Source organism: Neoarius graeffei, chromosome 15 (genome assembly GCF_027579695.1).
Source record: "Neoarius graeffei isolate fNeoGra1 chromosome 15, fNeoGra1.pri, whole genome shotgun sequence".
Classification (NCBI taxonomy): domain Eukaryota; kingdom Metazoa; phylum Chordata; class Actinopteri; order Siluriformes; family Ariidae; genus Neoarius; species Neoarius graeffei.
In genome coordinates this window covers 45,409,502-45,431,661 of record NC_083583.1, presented here as the reverse complement: position 1 = coordinate 45,431,661, position 22,160 = coordinate 45,409,502, and the positions used below count along the sequence as shown (strand labels likewise).

The 22,160-nt window shown below is 42.4% G+C and overlaps 1 protein-coding gene across 3 annotated transcripts; it reads right to left on the bottom strand.

The window, feature by feature from the left end:
• Positions 1–11,226: 11,226 nt before the first annotated feature.
• hmg20b (high mobility group 20B) lies at positions 11,227–19,420 on the bottom strand. Of its 3 annotated transcripts, none has more exons than XM_060941448.1 (9): positions 19,318–19,420; positions 17,560–17,663; positions 17,235–17,462; positions 16,994–17,114; positions 16,738–16,793; positions 16,542–16,623; positions 16,236–16,451; positions 14,036–14,168; positions 11,227–12,109 (listed from the first exon to the last, which is right to left on the bottom strand). In XM_060941448.1, the coding sequence occupies exons 2-9, from the start codon at positions 17,635–17,637 to the stop codon at positions 12,097–12,099; spliced, it is 927 nt and encodes a 308-aa protein (XP_060797431.1). In that variant the 5' UTR covers positions 17,638–17,663; positions 19,318–19,420; the 3' UTR covers positions 11,227–12,096. The 3 variants fall into 3 exon arrangements, with proteins under 3 accessions (XP_060797431.1, XP_060797433.1, XP_060797432.1); XM_060941450.1 differs by having other exon boundaries at positions 16,542–16,608; XM_060941449.1 differs by having other exon boundaries at positions 17,235–17,491; positions 17,592–17,663.
• Between the last annotated feature and the right edge of the window lie 2,740 nt (positions 19,421–22,160).

Genomic DNA, 22,160 nt, shown 5'->3' with positions numbered 1-22,160 from the left:
GGTTGCAAGGAGAAAGTCACTGCTCTCCAAAACAAACATTGCTGCTCGTCTGCAGTTTGCTGAAGATCACGTGGACAAGCCAGAAGGCTATTGGAAAAATGTTTTGTGGACGGATGGAACCAAAATAGAATTTTTTGGTTTAAATGAGAAGTGTTATGTTTGGAGAAAGGAAAACACTGCATTCCAGCATAAGAACCTTATCCCATCTGTGAAACATGGTGTTGATAGTATCATGGTTTGTGTCTGTTTTGCTGCATGTGGGCCAGGACGGCTTACCATAATTGATGAATGAATTCTGAATTATCCCAGTGAATTCTAAAGGAAAGTGTCAGGACATCTGTCCATGAACTGAATCACAAGAGAAGGTGGGTCATGCAGCAAGACAACAACCCTAAGCACACAAGTCGTTCTACCAAAGAATGGTTAAAGAAGAATAAAGTTAATGTTTTGGAATGGCCAAGTCAAAGTCCTGACCTTAATCCAATCGAAATATTGTGAAAGGACCTGAAGCGAGCAGTTCATGTGAGGAAACCCACAAACATCCCAGAGTTGAAGCTGTTCTGTACGGAGGAATGGGCTAAAATTCCTCCAAGCCGGTGTGCAGGACTGATCAACAGTTACCAGAAACATTTAGTTGCAGTTATTGCTACACAAGGGGGTCACACCAGATACTGAAAGCAAAGGTTCACATACTTTTGCCACTCACAGATATGTAATATTGGATCATTTTCCTCAATAAATCAATGACCAAGTATAATATTTTGTCTCATTTGTTCAACTGGGTTCTCTTTATCTACTTTTAGGACTTGTGTGAAAATCTGATGATGTTTTAGGTCATATTTATGCAGAAATTTAGAAAATTCTAAAGGATTCACAAACTTTCAAGCACCACTGTAGATATGAAGGGCTCCTTCTAAGCTTATGAAAGCACAACAATTTGTAGGTGCAGATGATTATAGAATAATGTGAACATACTTATGAGTACTATATTCCATTTTTGCTAGAGCCGCCCATACATAGTGTACCGTACCTTTAATGATGTAACATTTCATGTGAATTGAGTGTGACTATACATGGTGATATGATGGTGCAGTGGGTGGTGTTGCTGTCTAACAAGGTCTCTGGCTCAATCCTGAGCTTCAGTTACTCTCTCTGCAGAGTTTCTGACATGTCCTCTCAGTGTTCTCCCACTTCCCAAAAGCACGCCTGTAGGTCTGGGACTGGGAACGATAAATTCCCCCAGGTCTGAATGGGTGTGTGACTTAGGGGTGTTATGGGGTCACTGTTAGTAATGGCATGTGATTGGACAGTTACCCCATGCTGACATTTTCAAAATATTGTTTAAAATGCATTTCTATCTATTACCCCATCATTTTTAATCAGATCAAGTACATTACTCCATTGGTGCTCATCTCTTGTGTGTCTGGCTGCAATTCCCCAAAAACGTCATAACTCTGTCCCTCTGGACTTGACCTAAATTATACTCCAGCAACCTCCACACAGGGGATGCAGACTACACTGAAATCCCTTTGGCTGTGTAATCCGCTCTTGCTGTAAACAAGTTACACTGTTAACTCTTTTGCCACTTCTAGCATGTTCGTAACTTTATCAAACACAACCACTATCAAATGCACAGAACATGCAATTGCTGACTACAACTAAAAAAAGCAACTATTTCTGGCTAAGCAGTTCTGCACACTACATTTCCACATAGCCAGTCTCTCTTTCAGCTTATCACAGCAACATGATAAATGTGATAAGAGATTTTACAGAAGGGCAGCACGGTGGTGTAGTGGTTGGCACTGCTGCCTCGCAAGAAGAAGGCTCTGGGTCTGAGCCCAGTGGCTGACAGGGGTCTTTCAGTGTGGAGTTTGCATGTTCTCCCCGTGTCTGCGTGGGTTTCCTTTGCAGTTTCCCCCACAGTCCAAAGACATGCAGGTTAGGCTAATTGGTGGCTCTAAATTGACCGTAGGTGTGAATGTGAGTGTGAATGGTTGTCTGTGTCTATGTGTCAGCCCTGTGATGACCTGGCGACTTGTCCAGGGTGTACCCTGCCTCTCACCCATAGTCAGCTGGGATAGGCTCCAGCTTGCCCGCGACCCTGCACAGGATAATTGGTTACAGATAATGGATGGATGGATTTTACCGAAAAGTCATTCTCAACAATACTTTTCGAAGAAAGAACAATTAGGGATTTTGATCTATTTTTCCTTTTGCTTTTTGTTGTATAAGCAAGAATGTGCACAGACATTCTTGGACAAAGATTTAATGATTAATCGTTCCTTGAATTTTCACCAGCGGCTTGTCTGCATTTAAATGTTTGATTAATACTGTGCAAGGGTGAAACCATGATATTTTCAGACTAGCATGTCATAGCATGAAAATTCCAAACTGTAAAGGGGCGTACATACAAGAAGGGGCTAGCAGTGATGTGGCAAACAGACAACATGGCATGTCAGTGAAATTCAGTGACTTGTAGTCATGACAGATGAATTAGTGTGTGGGTACTGAGTTAAACTAATCTCAACTTTGAGGCGACGCAATTGAGGAGCCTACCAATGGGAGCGAAAGACACCATTGACCAACCAATAAATATACAAGCTTGTGTTCCGATTGCCCACTCTCCCTCTATAGTCCACTACATAGTGAATCAGCCATTTCATAGTGCTGTTTGAATGGCTCGGTTCCGCTATGATATGTGCGGAGTAGTCAACAGGTGGCGCGCGCGTCACTGGGTCGTTCAACAATGTCAACAACAGTGGACGCCGCACAGCCCAAACCAACAAAAGTAAAGTGTTTATTCAGGGTTTATTGTGGCTTGTTTTAAGTTTAATAACATCTTGTAAATTTTAAAGATATGGCGCCATCAAGTAAATGTTTTTCGTGATGAAAATAGTCTGTTAAATCGTAAATTTGTCAATTTGATCATTCTTGTCACTGTGAGTGTAACCTTGAAGTGCCACACCCCTGGACTCCTTGACATTAGTTGATTAGAGTGATATTTGCAGGAAATGGACACGTCCAATTACATTTCTGTTTGCATTGGTGTTTGGTGTTTTAACATATACTTACTGAAGAGGCTCATAATTTACATTCCCAACTCAAAACATCCTCAAAACATTGAAAGTTTTCAAGGAATATGAGGGATATTATTATTGGGTAGGTTTTTGGAATTGGGCTATGAACCAGAGTTAGGATGTTATGCTGGTATTTAGACATCAACTTCTCAAATATTTGGGGACTGACAATTTGAAATGTTTGAAAACTCACGAGGACTCATGCATTACCGAATGCTGTGATTATTTCAACTAATTGAACTTGCATGTCCATGCATTCTCTCCACATTCTCCATAATCGCAGACAATCTCGAGGGAGCCATGTGTGTTAATTTCTGTTACCAGAATTCTTATCCCCAAATATATGAACTATACACCAATATAGAATCAGCACTCATCAAAATTTAAACGTATGCATTCTTTTGCTCTGTATGCATTCTTTTGAGGAAATATTTGTTTGATTGTTCAAGTATGTGATTAATATAAAAAAATCAAACATCATTATGATTTCACAATAACTGGCCCATCAATAAGCATGATAAGCACAAATATATCTTACAGGCCATGTGAAGTAGACGCGGTTACCCAGGCCACAAGCCCTAACTTAAGCACAATAATGGATGTGGCATGGGCGATAATTCGCGTATTTGTACGTTTGACATTTTATAAGCGTCTATTCCAGTTAAACATCAATAAAATTTATTAATTCTATCTTATTTCAGCGAAATGTTATACAAACCAATGTCACAGTGAGTATTGTTTTGGCTGGGAACGACCTGGAAGTGGAGGACTGATCACAGTGCCACCTGCTGAATACAGCTAAAATTTTGGGATAGCGGAATCGAGCCATTCTCAGTTGTAAATTTCATTCATTATATAGTGCACTACAAAAATGTTATGAGACACACCAAGATGCAGTGTACAGAAGTTGTATCCTACATCGGTCGACTTAGACCATCATGCATTGCTGCTTGTCATGTGAGTTGTACAGTTTTATTAAAAGACACACAAGACACACAAGAGCGAGTGAGACACACGAGAGACGAGAGAGAGAGAGAGAGAGAGAGAGAGAGACGAGAGAGAGAGGGACACGAGAGAGAAAGAGACACACGAGAGATACACGAGAGAGAGAGACACACACACACTTGAGAGAGAGAGACATGAGAGAGAAAGACACATGCGAGAGACACACGAGAGAGAGACACGAGAGAGAGACAAGGGAGAAAGAGACACATGAGAGACACACGAGAGAGAGAGAGACGAGAGAGAAAGAGACACATGAGAGACACGAGAGACATGAGAGAGACACAAGAAAGAGACACACGAGAGAGAGACAAGAGAGACACACATGAGAGACACGAGAGAGCAAGAGAGAGAGACACGAGAGAGAAAGAGAAACACGAGAGACACGAGAGAGAGAGAGAGAGAGAGAGAGAGAGAGAGTTCATGGTCCCCTGTGATGGACTGACGTCTCTACCAGGGTGTATTCCTGCCTCACCCCTGGTGTTCCCAGGATGGGCTTTGGATCCATCTCGACCCTGACTTGCTAGTCCCCACTGAAGATGAATGAATGAATGAATGAATGAATGAATGAACAAGGATTTTGCTGTGCACTGCAGCGCCCATCAACCCAAGTGAATCACACATATTTAATGATTGTCAAAATATAATAATACGGATCTAAATCCTACTGTAATGTTATTTATTTCGGTATAAAACCGCCCATTACAACCTATTTTCTGCTTCAAAATGAGAAGCAAGGCGAGAACACACCCCTACTCTCTGACAGTGACTGAACACTAATGCAAGAAGCTCTGGCATCTCTGCACTTCAGCTTGCAATAAGGTTGAGGTTTTATCTTGTGGTAACATTTGACAGATAGAAAAAGCGACAAAAGCCACAGACTCTCGAAATGACTAAAATGGCACTGTAAGCAAAATGAAAGCAGCTGCTGGTTTTGCTTAAATGCCTCCTAATTTTACTGACTCTCGTGTTTCCTTTTGTCCAGTGAAATGATTCGTAAAATTTCAAGGGGGTTCAAGTGACTCCGACCCCACACGGTACTGATCCGATCTCCTGACCTCACTAATTCAGATAAAATCCTCACCCGCACTCACACTCATCTTTATAGCCCGAGAACCGAATGACAACAGCAAAGTTAACACATTAACCACGTTAATCATAACCAACAGCTGGTGGTCCAACACACACACACACACACACACACACACACACACACACACACCCATCTACATTTCACTGAGTGAAATACAGCCTTACCTCCAACACACAGCAGTGACATCTCTTTCAGAGGTTTATAAACTCTGTTGGCTGTTTTACTGTTTTACAGACAGAGAAAAGATTTTTCACGCTTTACACTGAAAGGACTATTAAATCAGAGCCCGGAGAGACGATGAGATTGGCGTGAACGCCTCGTTTTGGACCGAAATAAAAGCTCACGAAACAAATATAACAAGAGGAAGTAGTTACAGTGTTAATGCCGATCTCTAGAGTATCTTTTCTACATATGTCCTCACTGGTCTGCTGGGAAAAAAATGGTGAATTGTTCGTCTTGTCAGCCTCTTGTGACCCGCCGCACAGCCATCTTGTTCAGCACCACCGTTACGAGGACAGCTACTATCGTGACGTCACATTAAAAAAAAAAGGAGAAGCTGACCCGGCGTGACGTGGTCAACAACACCATAACTTAACCCCATCAAACCAGTCCATTTATATCAAGAAATTCAAATTAAAAGTAGTGTAAAAAAAAAAGGAAAGCATAAAAACAATGATGATAGTCTTTGGAGACACACTGAGTTCACAAACTGTCAGGTACTCCTACATGGTACTGCACTTTGTAAGTGTATTGTTTATTACTAACTGGCAGAGGAATAAATAACACAGCAGGGCTGAGATAAAAATACATTGATAATAAGTTTAATTTTTGGCGTTCACATTGTATTGGGGTTAACAAATGTCTGAAAGCAGGGGGTTTTTTTTGGTATCAAACACAACAGCACCACCAACAGTTGTAAGAAAAACACACTATGGTGTGAAGAATAAAGACTTGGCCTGATTTCTTTCTAGCCCAGACTGTAGAGCCATCCAGCACTTGGGTTTCCATGGCAGTTTTCCATCCATCCATCCCATCCATTATCTGTAGCCGCTTTATCCTGTTCTACAGGGTCTCAGGCAAGCTGGAGCCTATCCCAGCTGACTATGGGTGAGAGGCGGGGTACACCCTGGACAAGTCGCCAGGTTATCGCAGGGCTGACACAGAGACAAACAACCATTCACACTCACATTCACACCTACGGTCAATTTAGAGCCACCAATTAACCTAACCTGCATGTCTTTGTACTGTGGGGGAAGCCGGAGCACCCGGAGGAAACCCACGCGGACACGGGGAGAACATGCAAACTCCACACAGAAAGGCCCCTGTCAGCCACATGGCAGTTTTGGGCAAAAAAAAAAAAAGTGAATAGTTCCAGTTCAAAAGTGAATTTGTTCCAGTTCATGTAATATAATGTGACTTAAATGTGAAACTGTATTTCCATCTCAATTTTGCAAAAAAACATTGCTTTGTCAAATCATCTGAAAAACTACCTCATGCAAGCATATAAACTTTTTTTGATATTTGAATTTTTTTAAATTCATATTTTCATTACTTGTTCTCAGTTTCAAATTGTACATAAAACAGGTTAATGGAAACCCGCCTAGTGCCATTCGTGTCAGGGGATTGCACAGAACAAAACACTCCCTAGCTTTTTTTGCACGAGCAAATATTTTGCAGCCCATTTGACTGACAGATCCGTAACAGATCTTCAGCAGTGATTATGAAACACGTGAAATACATTCACAAGTGTTATGAATGAGAATGAAGTGGATTATTTTCTCTATTGTCTTTTTTCCCCAAGAAGGAGGAGAAAATAGACAAACTAAGCACATATAGCCTAAAGCATAAATTATACAAAAGGACGGACAAGTTTACCATGCTTGCATTTAGAGGAAACACTGCATGAATGCAGTAAAGCATCATGAATGTAACAGCCTACCTTCCTATGACAGCGAGAGCTTGTCCCACGACAATAACTGATATAATTCATTGCTCCCTAATAGCTGACTTCAGCCCTTCTGTTATATAGATAGTTAGCCACCTTTACCCCATTTGTCAATGGAGATTACTGAGGCATTACTGAGGATTTTAAACAGTTTACTGTCACTGCTAGGCTGAGAGCAGCCTCTCATCAGAAAACGACACTAATGAAGTGCTTGAGGACAATTAACATGCCGTAGAGCTCTAAATATACTCTATATCTACAAAGTGGACCAATAATGCAGTGTATGTAATGTAATGTAAGTGTACCTAATAAGGCAAGGGTACTTTATTACTTTTTAGAGGGTCGTCTTTAACTGAAAAATAAGTTCAACGGACCACCTCAGTTCAATTTATGAGCATATCTGACAACTTAAATATTAGACTTATTGCTCAAATTCTGCCCAAATAATATCTACTCAGTGGTGGTCCATTTCAATTAGGAAAAGGCAGAGAGGGGCTGACAGACTGTGCATGGCGACAGATGTAACTGCACCTATATGAAGATTCTCCTGCTAATGAGTGGATACAATCCAGGTCTTTTTCTTCTTCTTTTGGCTGCTCCCGGTTAGGGGTCGCCACAGCAGATCTTTTGTCTCCATTGCTCCCTGTCTTCCGCATCCTTCTCTACCACACCTGCCACTTTCATGTCCTCTCTCACCACATCCATGCATCTCCTCTTTGGCCTTCCTTGTTTTCGTGTGCTTGGCAGCTCCATCCTCAACATTCTCCTTCCAACATGCCCTGCATCTCTTCTCAGGATGTGCCCATACCATCTCAGTCTCATCTCTCTTAGCTTAATTCCCAAGCTCTCCACATGTGCTGTCCCTCTGATGTGCTCATTCCTTATCCTGCCCAACCTTGTCACTCCCATCGCAAACCTTAACATCCTCAACTCCGCCACCTCCAACTTTGCCTCCTGTCTCTTCGTTAAGGGTACGGTCTCCAATCCATACATCACAGCTGGTCTCACTACTGTCTTATACATCTTACATTTCACTTTTGCTGGGACTTTCCTATCACAAATGACTCCTGAAATCCTTCTCCAACCGCTCCACCCTGCCTGCACTCTCTTTCTCACCTCACTATCACAGCCCCCATTTTCCTGCACAGTTGACCCCAGGTACTTGAATTCACCAAATTTCTTTACGTCTACTCCTTGCATCTTCACTACACTCTCATCCTCATTCTCACTGATGCACGTGTATTCTGTTTTGCTACTGCTCACCTTCATTCCTCTTCGTTCCAATGCATACCTCCATCTCTCCAAACCCAACTCAACCTCCTTTCTACTTTCACCACATATCACAATATCATCCGCAAACATCATGTTCCATGGTGACTCTTGCCTCACTTCTTCCGTCAAGCTATCCATCACTATGGCAACAAGAAAGGACTCAAAGCAGATCCTTGATGGAGTCCCACCTTCACCTTGAACCATTCAGTCTTTCCAACTGCACACCTCACTGCTGTTTCACTGTTCTCATACATGTCTTGCGCCACTCGAATATACTTCTCATTCACTCCACACTTTCTCATACAATACCATAACTCGTCTCTCGGCACTCTATCATATGTCTTCTCCAGGTCTACAAACACACAATGTAGCTTTCTCTGAGCTTCCCTGTACTTCTTCTAGTGCCAGTCGTGTCAGGGGATTGCACAGAACAAAACGCTCCCTAGCTTTTTTTGCATGAGCAAATATTTTGCAGCCTATTTTAGTACTTCTCTGTATTTCCCTATACCTGAATTGTCTCATCTCATTATCTCTAGCCGCTTTATCCTGTTCTACAGGGTCGCAAGCAAGCTGGAGCCTATCCCAGCTGACTACGGGCGAAGGCGGGGTACACCCTGGACAAGTCGCCAGGTCATCACAGTACCTGAATTGTAGTGGATACAATTCAGGTATACCTAATAAATTGTTGAGCCAGTGTAATATACTCTCCTAAACAAACACGATACAGTACAAAACAATCAGCTGGAAAATGATTTGAAAATGAGGCTAATATTTGAGGCTTTTCAAACGGAGCCTAAAAATCAAGTTTCTTGTAACTTTTAGTGCTGTAATGTGCTCAATGCCACCCTCTGCTGAATATGAAGTCATTAAGTGAGATGATTTCACTGCATAGACAATTTTTTTTCAGAAAATGAAGGGTTGTAGAGCTGTTGATCAATTATATATGTGCTTATCAATGTTCACACTGAGAAATGCTCAAGATTTGAGTTTAGTCTAATAACTGGGTGCTTTAGGAGGAGAAAAATAGCGCGCACTAGATTGTGTCTCACTGGTGATTTTTATCTACAGTGGGTGGTTTCTTCCACTGAACAACGAGGTCCCCATACAAAGTATTTTGCAGCATCTAATTGTACAATGTCAATCGGCTGTGCAACTGGAGGACTGTAAATTGGCATGAAGCCAAATGGTCAATTGTTATTCAGATTCTGCAGTTGTCTTATGTGCTTCATGTCCAAGTAAAACACACCACATACACTCCTACGATCCAGAGGGACAGCTATAGGGTGCATAAAGCTAAATCAGAGTGACCAGTGTGACCAATTTGAAAAGCATGATGGGACACTTTAACTGGACTGCAAAAGCACCAGACCAAATTCCTAAAGAAAACTTACTGCACACCCAGATGAGTGGGCTACAACTGACAGGAACTATCTCAAGACACACATGGCATCTTTAGATGACAGGATTGGTACTGTAAATAAAGGCATGACCAAGTACTAGGAAAACAACAATAACTAGAAAAGCACTCGGAGAGCGCAGACCTCCGCCAAGAATCCTTTAAAAAAATTCCGGGATCCAGAAGGTGATCCGGATCACCGCCAAAATTTAATGGATTGTTACTTGTGCCCAGTCACACCTCTGGAAAAAATTTCAGAGCAATCCGTTCTTTACTTTTTCCGTAATGTTGCTAACAGACAAACCAACCAACGCTACCAAAAACATAACCTCCTTGGCGGAGGTAACAAACACGTAACTTACCATTTGTCATCATCAAGGGAGCTTAAATACTGAACATTTCCCATTATATTGTTTCTTTTGATTTAAAAATATTCACTAAAAGTAATTATTTAGAGGGAAACCTATTTCTCTGTTCATTTTTTTTTTACATTTTATTTCGGAAGCATCATGGAGCAATTAATCAAGGGAAGAAAGTTAATGATGAATTAAAATAATCAGGTAAAACTACAGTAATGGCGGCACGGTGGTGTAGTGGTCAGCGCTGTCGCCTCACAGCAAGAAGGTCCGGGTTCGAGCCCCGTGGCCGGCGAGGGCCTTTCTGTGTGGAGTTTGCATGTTCTCCCCGTGTCCGCGTGGGTTTCCTCCGGGTGCTCCGGTTTCCCCCACAGTCCAAAGACATGCAGGTTAGGTTAACTGGTGGCTCTAAATTGACCGTAGGTGTGAATGTGAGTGTGAATGGTTGTCTGTGTCTACGTGTCAGCCCTGTGATGACCTGGCGACTTGTCCAGGGTGTACCCCGCCTTTCGCCCGTAGTCAGCTGGGATAGGCTCCAGCTTGCCTGCGACCCTGTAGAAGGATAAAGCGGCTAGAGATAATGAGATGAGATGAGATTTTATTTCGGAAGCATCATGGAGCAATTAATCAAGGGAAGAAAGTTAATGATGAATTAAAATAATCAGGTAAAACTACAGTAATGGCGGCACGGTGGTGTAGTGGTCAGCGCTGTCGCCTCACAGCAAGAAGGTCCGGGTTCGAGCCCCGTGGCCGGCGAGGGCCTTTCTGTGTGGAGTTTGCATGTTCTCCCCGTGTCCGCGTGGGTTTCCTCCGGGTGCTCCGGTTTCCCCCACAGTCCAAAGACATGCAGGTTAGGTTAACTGGTGGCTCTAAATTGACCGTAGGTGTGAATGTGAGTGTGAATGGTTGTCTGTGTCTACGTGTCAGCCCTGTGATGACCTGGCGACTTGTCCAGGGTGTACCCCGCCTTTCACCCGTAGTCAGCTGGGATAGGCTCCAGCTTGCCTGCGACCCTGTAGAAGGATAAAGTGGCTAGAGGTAATGAGATGAGATGAGAGGTAAAACTAATAAATATACTGTATCCATTAGTTCATATATCTATTTTATTGCATTTAAGGTCACTGCAACATCATATATGCAGCAACATATACTTATAAAGCATTTTGCAATTATACACTAGCACATTACTGAAAAAAAAATATTTACAGAGTAAACATTTTGAAACAAGAACAATTTAATTTAAACAAAACATTCCCTGATTCAGCTTCTCAGTACCCATCTTAATATGTTTCTTTTCAAATACACTATTATAAGTCAGTGTAAAATGTAAAATTTACATTCAGGAAAATTTTCACGATAATAATTTGCCTTAAAATACCAAACTCCCACTACATATTAGCAATCAATCAGTGGAACAGAACTTATGTTTCTGGAATGACAAATGAATAATTGTTATTAAGTGATATCTCGGTGGTTAAGACATTGGACAACAGGTCGGAAAGTCATGAGTTCAAACCCTGGCACCACCAAGCTGCCACTGTTGGGCCCTTGAGCAAGGTCCTGAACCTTCAACTGCTCAAATGTATAAATGAGATAAGTAAAGTCGCTCTGGATAAAGGTGTCTGCCAAATGCTATAAATATAAATAGACATTAAGTCCACAGCAATGACGAATAAAACAGAAGAATAATGGACAGTTTTAAGGTATGAAATACAAAAAAATGATAAAAACAAAAAACATTCCCTATCAATCTGAGAAAGTAAAACATTCTAAAGAACTACCATGTCAATAGCGCCTCAAGAGACAACTACGTCTAATCAGACCATCAGGCTTTATTGCACACCATAAAAAGCAGAGATCTTCCTTCAGGTTTCTGGGTAATCCTGTCTTCATGGTGCTGCAAGACGCTAAAGGAAACACCTCAATTCCATACACAGCGCAGCTGCACACTTTTCTCAAAGTTTCTCACTGAAAGGTAGAAATGAGAATGGACATCACTGTTAGACACTGTTCAGAACTGTTATGTCAGAATAAGATGGATGTTAATTTGCATCTTAAGTAGCTTTTAAAAAGCAGCAGCAGGGTTGTTTGATTAGTGGTTAATTCAAAATTGAATGCAGGATGTAGGCCAGATGGGGCATGAGTTGTTTTACTGGATAACAAAATCTACAGTTAATTATTATAATTCTAAATCTATAGTTAATTATTTTTAAAATAAGGCATCATTTGTTAAATTTGGTGCAGCCAATCCACAGAAATTAACAAATATGTTAACAGTATCAACATCTTAACAGAAAATCAAGTTTGGAGAAAATCAGCTATAAACTTTGTGATGTTTAAATTGAAATTCATGCACAGCACATATTTATTCGGCCTAAAATATCAAATTTATAGGTTGTTTTCCAGTATAATATTTTGGTGATGTATACTAGCCTGGCAAGCCAGACTAAATGTGAATATTTAGTCTGGCCTTGATCCGTAGACATTTCCTACGCGGGTAGGAGGAACAAACCGCTGTCTTTCAAACTGTCTCTGTGCGTATAGGCCAACGCTCTGACCAATCAGCGCAACAGTGACTGTGACGTAGTCAGAGCGACAGAAAGCAGTGGGGGAGACCTTGAAATAAATAACTTTTCAAAATGCGTATTAATTAATAAACAGGTTCTAGATATTAAGAAGTTTGGAGATAATGACCACAAGTTTGGAGTCTGTACCACATACACATTTTTTTTTCCAAGTGTTTTTCAAGGGTTTGCTTAAACTGTTTTTGAGAGTTTTTATTTAGTGGTGTTTGGTGAAATAATTTCCCTTAAATTTAAAATAACGGGAAAATAAGAAACAATCAAAAAGTAATGTTTCAAAGCTGTTTATTAATTCTTCGTACTACACAAACTAGCCCCATCCTTTTGGCTATGAGCGGAGCCAGCTGGTAGATCAGACTTTTGCCATAGCCGGTCGGCAAAACAGCGAAAACGTCCTTCTTGAAAAGGAATGAGCGGAGAGCCTCTTCCTGCTCATGTTTCAACGAAAACTCCAAGTCTAATTCTTCTAAAACTGATTCCAAAGCGGAGTCAAACGCGCGCTGTTCACTAGCCCGTAGCCATCTTTCCTGTTGTGCTTTCTCCAGCATCGCGCAGCTTTGTCGTCACTCCTGCAAAAGCCCGCCCAAAGAATCCAAACAAAAACCTTGCGTTGTGATTGGCGGGCACGATTTGATGCCTACTCGCAGGCAAAAAATATTTTTGGCCACTAGGCGGGTGGGTCTAGTTTACTAGGCTAGATGTATACATTATAGAATAAATCATGTATTTATGGCAAAATTAGAAAAGTGATGTGGGTCATTTCTGACACTCATTTCAAGATCTCAGAAGGACTTTTTGCAACACTAGACTCATTTTGTGGTGATACGCCCCATATAATTAACTACTAATAGTGCAGAAAAAAGAGTCAATCATAAAAAAGCAGCATTTTAATTATCCAACTGCCCTCCTGTATTTAGTGACTGTATGAAAAAGGGACCTCAAAGGCTTCAATCACTTAAAGTGACACCACAGAACCCCAACTCAACTTTCCAAGGGGGAATTATGAGTTGGAGGGTCAAATAAATTAATTTTAGATACTCAGAGGTGAGAAACTTGGCACTCGGCACAGTTGCCACTTGGTTATAAACAAAGCATTACACTGGAGATTCACTGCAGGTTTTGTTAATTGAGCTGCTGAGATTTTTGAGGCCCTTATTGTAATAAAAACGCTTACTGCCATTGTGATGAAAGACAAGTAGTCTCGCCATCTTTCCAACGCAATACAACATTTACTCAGCTTTCTGACGCAGCTCTTTGGATTACGGTTCAAAGAGCAGAGTCGAAATTACGAACAACACCATTAAGAAATTACCTGTCGAAGTGAGCCAGCAGCTCTTGGAGCTTGAGCAGCAGAGCGCGATGCTCGTGAGGACTGCTCTCCAAGGTACTGCTCAAACGGCTCAGGTAAGTATCAAGGGTTCCAAATGAGGGGGTCTCGCCTGTGCCTGCAAACAAGAAACCAATTTTATAAAGGAATCAGTGAAGAAAAGTTAATTCACACCATTGTAACCATACAACTAACTCTCATGATATCTGCTTCCATTATCAAAATGGAAGAGTTTAAATAAAAACACAATGTATGTACTATTTAGTTGTTCTGTAGTCCATCAAAACAATATACAGATATCATTTTGGTACCGTTATATACACCAGTACTGCAAACCGGCTTAGTGGTTAGTATGTCCACCTCTCGACCGGGAGATCACGAGTTCTACTTGTGGTTGGGTCATACCAAAGTCCATCATAAAAATGGTACCTACTGCCAATCTGTCGAGGCACGCTGCAATATAGACGTGAGTATGGAGTCAAACTCTCATGGTTACCAGAGGACTGATGCCTCCCTGTAACCCTAGCTATATAATAAACAAGAGGCTGAGGGCTTAGAGAAATGGAGAGCGGTGACGCACGATGCTCTCTAAGGGCCTGGTTAGCACTGGGACAGGAGACTGCCTGGGAAGACCAGGCAGGTTATTATCTAGCATAAGAGGGTCTTTGACTTGCTTATTGTTTAAAATGCCAACGTATTTTTGGTACTTTGTTTTTTGTGTTTAATAGCGAAATCACATTATTAAGCAGCATTTTATTGAAGTCTGCTTACTATGTCAGTTGCTTTTGTGTGCTGCTCGCAATGAACTCCTCATGCTGAGTTTTATGTTTAAGATGTCATGGCATTTAAACGAAATGAGCGCAAGGTGTTGTGAACTGCACCTTAACTTACAAGCAAAGTATTAACTCTGTGAGTGAGGGGAAGGAAGTCTACATGTCTCTACATGCGCTCTCAGAATTGAAATGGTGTCACATGTAACAGTTTCTCTGCATGCTCGCTTCACTGCTCCACACTTTCCAATAGCTTTGTGCATGCAATTCATGGCACCTTATGCTCATTTAATGACCACGCTCGTTAATACTGCTCTACTCCCTCATACTACTAAAGATCATTTCTAAACACCATCTCATCTCATTATCTCTAGTCGCTTTATCCTGTTCTACAGGGTCGCAGGCAAGCTGGAGCCTATCCCAGCTGACTACGGGCGAAAGGCGGGGTACACCCTGGACAAGTCGCCAGGTCATCACAGGGCTGACACATAGACACAGACAACCATTCACACTCACATTCACACCTACGGTCAATTTAGAGTCACCAGTTAACCTAACCTGCATGTCTTTGGACTGTGGGGGAAACCGGAGCACCCGGAGGAAACCCACGCGGACACGGGGAGAACATGCAAACTCCACACAGAAAGGCCCTCGCCGGCCACGGGGCTCGAACCCGGACCTTCTTGCTGTGAGGCGACAGCACTAACCACTACACCACCGTGCCGCCTCTAAACACCATAAGATGCTTTATCAGGTTACTTTTGAAGAGCACAGTTTGCAGTCTGTTCTGCATTCATTTCCATCATCTCATCTCATCTCATCTCATCTCATTATCTCTAGCCGCTTTATCCTGTCCTACAGGGTTGCAGGCAAGCTGGAGCCTATCCCAGCTGACTATGGGCGAAAGGCGGGGTACACCCTGGACAAGTCGCCAGGTCATCACAGGGCTGACACATAGACACAGACAACCATTCACACTCACATTCACACCTACGGTCAATTTAGAGTCACCAGTTAACCTAACCTGCATGTCTTTGGACTGTGGGGGAAACCGGAGCACCCGGAGGAAACCCACGCGGACACGGGGAGAACATGCAAACTCCACACAGAAAGGCCCTCGCCGGCCACTGGGCTCGAACCCGGACCTTCTTGCTGTGAGGTGACAGCGCTAACCACTACACCACCGTGCCGCCCATTCATTTCCATCATTAATCATGAAATATGTCCAATGTGTTGTCATTTCTTGTCATCTGTTCATGCGTATGGCAACGTACACAACATTTATGTCACATCGTGACATGACACATGGTATGGCATGTTGGTGCTGGAGCACTTTTTACAAGTACAAGTAAATATACTCAAAATCAGTAATATACTCCTGAATGGTTTTCAAAGCCAACACCATATTGACTGACCTGGCAGGGGCACAGAGGCCAGATTGGTGACTAGCGTCTGTTTGATAGCCTGCAGGCGGCGATGCAGAGCCTGTGTGCGCAGCTCATCCTGACCCAGCTCGGCCTCCAGGCGTTCTTTGGCACTAAACATCTCAGCTATGTGCTTCTGCAGAATGGTGTTCTGCTCCTCGAACTCCACGTTGGCTTTCCGCAGCCGCCTAAGCTCTGCCTCCCGCGCTGTGAAAAAGAAGAAAAAAACATTTTGTACAAAAATCTATTTTCTTCCAGTTGCAAATTGACAACTATTCTATATGATGATGCTTGTACCTTTATTTTGATCAAGGAACTCCTCTGTAAAAATGGGTACATCGAATCTGCTTGAGAGATCTGAACCCTGAAGAACAGAATTCTTTAAATAGTACAAGTCTATGTCATTTACATCATGAAGAATAAAGAAAGAGAAAAAACCTGAAGACAGTTGTTAAGCTTTTTCTTTTTCTGCAATTCAGTCTTTAAAACATACCTTAATAGCTGCTGATCCTGAACTATTGGCATTTATAATAACAGACGTTATCTCCTCTACAAAAAAGGGAAAAATATTTTCACATTCACTTTGAATACAGAAAGAGGATCGAGGAGTATAATGTTTCACAATCTGTGATCACATGGTTTATAAAAGTACAAGGTGGAAAATAAATCTTCATAAATGCAGATTGCACAAGAATACAATCTGCTGCATTCAGTAAACGGTGCATTAAACTCTAATAAATAACTCTGACCTTTCTTAATTCTTTTGTCTTGGATCTTGGCACTGGTGATCTGGTAGGCCTCACTCTTCTGGTACTCCCTCAGTTCCCGTGCATATTGCACCTTTTCTCGCTCCGCTTCATCCAGGTAGCGCTGCAATCAAAAAGAATTCGTTGCACACTCACAAAATTATGCTAATGCATACTGAACCTGGTATAAAATTCACAAATATTTAAGATACTCTGTGATCCACTAGTCAAAAAGTCAAGTTACCTGTTTGTCATGGGGAGCGAGGCGACTCCATTCGGCCCCAAGTCTCTTGGTAATTTCAGGGAAAGGGAGGTCAGGGTGCAAGGCACGTATATGTTCTCGTCTTTCATTCAGGAAGCGCACATACCCAGTCACTGGAGCCTTAGGACCATTGGGTAAGACCTTCTTTCTTTTTTTACCCTTGGGCCAGCCACGCTTCTTTACAGGCTGTGTGCTGAGTGAATTGTTGTTCTGGACAGGTTGCATTTGTGGAGCAGATACTGAATCAAATCAAAAGCATACTAGTCATGACACTGAATAATAGTTTACGACCTTTTAAAATTCTTACTTCTTCCTGTGTTGAGTCGGAATGATGAAAACCTTTTGATCCAGGACCATCGTTATGCTCTTGTTTGACTCCCCCCATTAGAAATTCATCCGTTCCTAAGGAACCTAGGATAAAACAGGCATGACCGGAGATTGATATTCAGGGACACATAAGCAGGAATTCGGCACTAGCAGTAGTAAGACTTAACAATATGTTAGGTATCATGGTGGAGCAGTGAGTAGCGCTGCCACCTCACAGCCCTAGGGTCCACGGTTCAATCCGTGCATGTTCAGCAGTATCCATGTGAGTTTCCTCCCACCTCGCTATAACAGTCATGTAGGTGGCTTGACTACTCTAAAATGCCCCTAGATGAGAATGCATGTGTGAATCGTGCCTGGTGATGGACTAGCATCCCTTGCATGGGTTAGGCTCCAGATCCAAAGTGACCCTGGCTGGGATAACCACAACATGGTTGTCATCTGGAGATGCTTTCGGCTTTGCAAGGAATAAGTATATCGGAGACCAAATGGAATTGAATTGAACAAAAATGGACAGATATGGACGAAATGGACAGATATGGACGAGTGGTGTGGACATGTAAAGACTGCGTCTGTTCGAAAGACCAAACAATCTCTATCTTATCGACATTCGGCTCCCTGAACAGCACTGGCCTCGATCAAGGCTGTTGCTGGGGAAACATTTCCCCCAGAAGGTCACTGCTGGGAGACACTCTCGCATTCCTTCCCCAATTTTCCGCGGTCGCCATTTTTCACCCCCAGTGTGACAAGCAGGTGCGTGACCAGCGCCGCTTGCATGGCTGCAGGAGCGGACGGCTGCTTGCTTGCACTGGGTTACCTCTACCTCCTCCCCACCCACCCTGATAGGAGCATAGTGTGTGTGTGGGGGGGGGTGTTCTTTTTTCCTCATCTTTCCTCATGTTACTACTGTGTTTCTTTTTCTTTTATCCCTGTCTTCCTGTCCTGTTCCCCCTCTGTAAGGACAGGTTGATGGTCAATTTCACTGGTAACAGTGACAATAAAGGGTTCATTCATAAAACAGTTAATGAAGATGAATGAATGAATCTATTAGGCAAGCCTCATCTACCTGAGGGACTTAACCATCAGTGATGCTGCCTTTTCTAATCAGTTTTCTTCTAAGAATCACTCATATTTCACTAATTAGCTAAATGAGCGACATTACAATTCTCCCAGATAGAACTAGTTGATGTATCCTTTCGCAAGCCGAGCAAAATAATTTGTATTCCATGCTGAATCACATATGTATCCTTAATTCATATACAAGTGCACTACACAGGGAATGAAAGAAAGGCTTCTTCGCCTTATGTAGTGCACTACGTATCCACTAAAGCACCATTTGGAAGCGGCCCTGGCATGATGATTTAAAACTAGTTATTACAGTATCATTCCTCGGTTATTTCCCTAACTGCTAACGAGCAGCTTTTTTTTTTGTCCTGTAGTTCAGGATAATTTAAATGGTTTGGAGTTAATACTTGCTCTTGTTTGTTATGTTAGCAAGCGTTAGGTAGCTCAAAATAACGAGCAATTAATAACACTTGGCAAAACAGCTAGCAAGCTAAACAGTTAGCACTGATGTAAACTCGTATCCAGATCAAAGGCATGTGAATCCGGAAAAAAACCCCAACAAAAGATAAATCACCAGGATTTATTTTTAAATGTATTGATATAAAACCAACCGCTGATTTTATTCAAAGTTTATATCCATTATATAATTTACTAAAGGTACATCAATTTAGCTTACCTCAGGTGATCTCTCCCCCCAAATCCACAAGCATATAACACTGTATGTCGTGTGTTCCTAGCCCTGATTGGACGACAAGCTTCGCTTGGAATTGATTCACAATAGATGATTGGTCAGCCTGAGTGGATTTAAGAAAGATGATTGGCTTTTATCTGAGTAGGTGGAGCGAAGTTCTAGTCTAACAGTTCCCTCCATTCTACATGTCTAAAACCAAGTGAACTATGCTGCAGAGTCAGCGTGTCCTGTTCCAATCCAACATTTCCTCAAAATGGCGGCTAAGGTGCCTTTATCTAGGGTATTATCGAAAGTAGCATACGGCTAAGATGTTCCATTTTCCTGTACATGATCTCTGTTAGAGGCAGATGGAAAATGGCGAGGGAAAGCACTGGCAGGTATAGGCTATAGTTTATGTGTACAAGCTTAAAAATATATACTGTATTAAGTTTTTCCAAGGTATAAGGTTTTATGGATGGATGGATTTTGTGTGAAAGATAGAGATAAATAGACAGATAGAGAAATAGATAGATATCTACAAAGCTTTCAAAGACGGCAAGCACTAGCCAAGTAAAATCAGGCTAAAAGAAAAGAAAAGCAGGCTGGCTCATCAGGGATAAATACATTTATTGGGGATGAAATTAGCCCATATGTTTAAAGTCTTTCTTTAATTTTCTAGTAAACTGCTTTGTGACATTGTCTCATCTCATCTCGTTATCTCTAGCCGCTTTATCCTTCTACAGGGTCGCAGGCAAGCTGGAGCCTATCCCAGCTGACTACGGGCGAAAGGCGGGGTACACCCTGGACAAGTCGCCAGGTCATCGCAGGGCTGACACACAGACACAGACAACCATTCACACTCACATTCACACCTGCGGTCAATTTAGAGTCACCAGTTAACCTAACCTGCATGTCTTTGGACTGTGGGGGAAACCGGAGCACCCGGAGGAAACCCACGCGGACACAGGGAGAACATGCAAACTCCACACAGAAAGGCCCTCGCTGGCCATGGGGCTCGAACCCGGACCTTCTTGCTGTGAGGCGACAGCGCTAACCACTACACCACCGTGCCGCCCCCATGTCTGTTGTTAAAAGTGCAAAACAAATAAACTTGACTTAAAATATTGTTTTATTGTATAGTCACCCAATTCTTATTATTTCTATTTAACTTAACATGCCCTCAAAATCAAAATTGGTGTTTCAAAACTGTTTTCCCTTTGACAATATTTCTATCCATCCATCCATTATCTGTAGCCGCTTATCCTGCTCTACAGGGTCGCAGGCAAGCTGGAGCCTATCCCAGCTGACTACGGGCGAAAGGCGGGGTACACCCTGGACAAGTCGCCAGGTCATCACAGGGCTGACACACAGACACAGACAACTATTCACACTCACATTCACACCTACGCTCAATTTAGAGTCACCAGTTAACCTAACCTGCATGTCTTTGGACTGTGGGGGAAACCGGAGCACCCGGAGGAAACCCACGCGGACACGGGGAGAACATGCAAACTCCGCACAGAAAGGCCCTTGCTGAACCCAGGACCTTCTTGCTGTGAGGTGACAGTGCTAACCACGACACCACCGTGCCGCCCTTATTTCTATCTATTCTCATAAAAAATTTTATAGTTTGTTGCTTCCAGGAAAAATGATTAAAATTGTATTTGATGATGCATCCTGTACTAGTCTTTTGTTCATCCGATTAAGTGCATCATCTCTAGAACATATATCAAGTCAAGTTTATTTGTATCGTGCTTTTAACAACAGGCATTATTGCAAAGCAGCTTTACAGAAAAGTAAAGACTTTAAACATGAGCTAATTTTATCCCCGATGAGCAAGCCTGTGGTGACAGTGGCGAGGGAAAAACTCCCTCTGATGACACAAGGAAGAAACCTTGAGAGGAACCAGACTCAAAAGGGAACCCATGTTCATCTGGGTGATAACGGATACTGCGATTATAAATAACTCACTTCTATAACTGTGTCTGATATAGTCACAAAATACAATTATGTAACCAGGAAATTCATTAGTTTTAGCATGACGTTTATTTTGTTGAAGTTATCAACTGTTCACTGATGGAAACTTGAGTGTAAAACTGTTCATGAAAACTGCAGCCCTAAAGTTATCATGGCACTTGTAGTCCTCAGCCATAATAGCAAAACTGTAAGTGTCCAGATCCATCTTCCAAGTGCGACCATATGGGACCGTCTTCCACAGGGGGCAATGTGATGAGACTCCAGCCAGACGTAGGGCATCAGGATGGATCAGGTAGGTCTGAGGAGCAGAAGAGGTCAGCATCACTGGTGTCTCAGGATTGACATATAACTCGACAGAGAGACAGACGGGGGCGCACAGGTTGTTAGGTATGCCCAGTGTCACCTAATGGGTAAGAACAGTGTACATTTTGTGCTGAGTGCAAGCAGGGTCTCTGACGAGACTAACTATGACCGCATAACTAAAAAGGAGAGCCAGAAGGTAACACAGACATGAGGGAGCCCTGGGACATAAAGCAGCCAGCCACTCCAACAAAGTGATGGTATCCCACCCACTCTACAGGAGCAGCTCATTAGCATGGAAAATGGTTTGTACATTTTCCCGCACAACATTCCCTTTTCCAAACATCTCTTGGTTGAGAAAAAAATGTTGACGCTTATTCATTTTAAAGAGAAAGAAAGCACAACTTTATTCATCACCCATCTGAAGCAGTGAACACACACGTGAGCAATGACCACACACACATACCAGTGGGCAGCCATGCTAACAGCACCTGGGGAGCAGTTGGGAGTTAGGTGCCTCGCTCAAGGGCACCTCACCCCAAGGCCGTCCCATGTTAACCTAACGTCTTTGG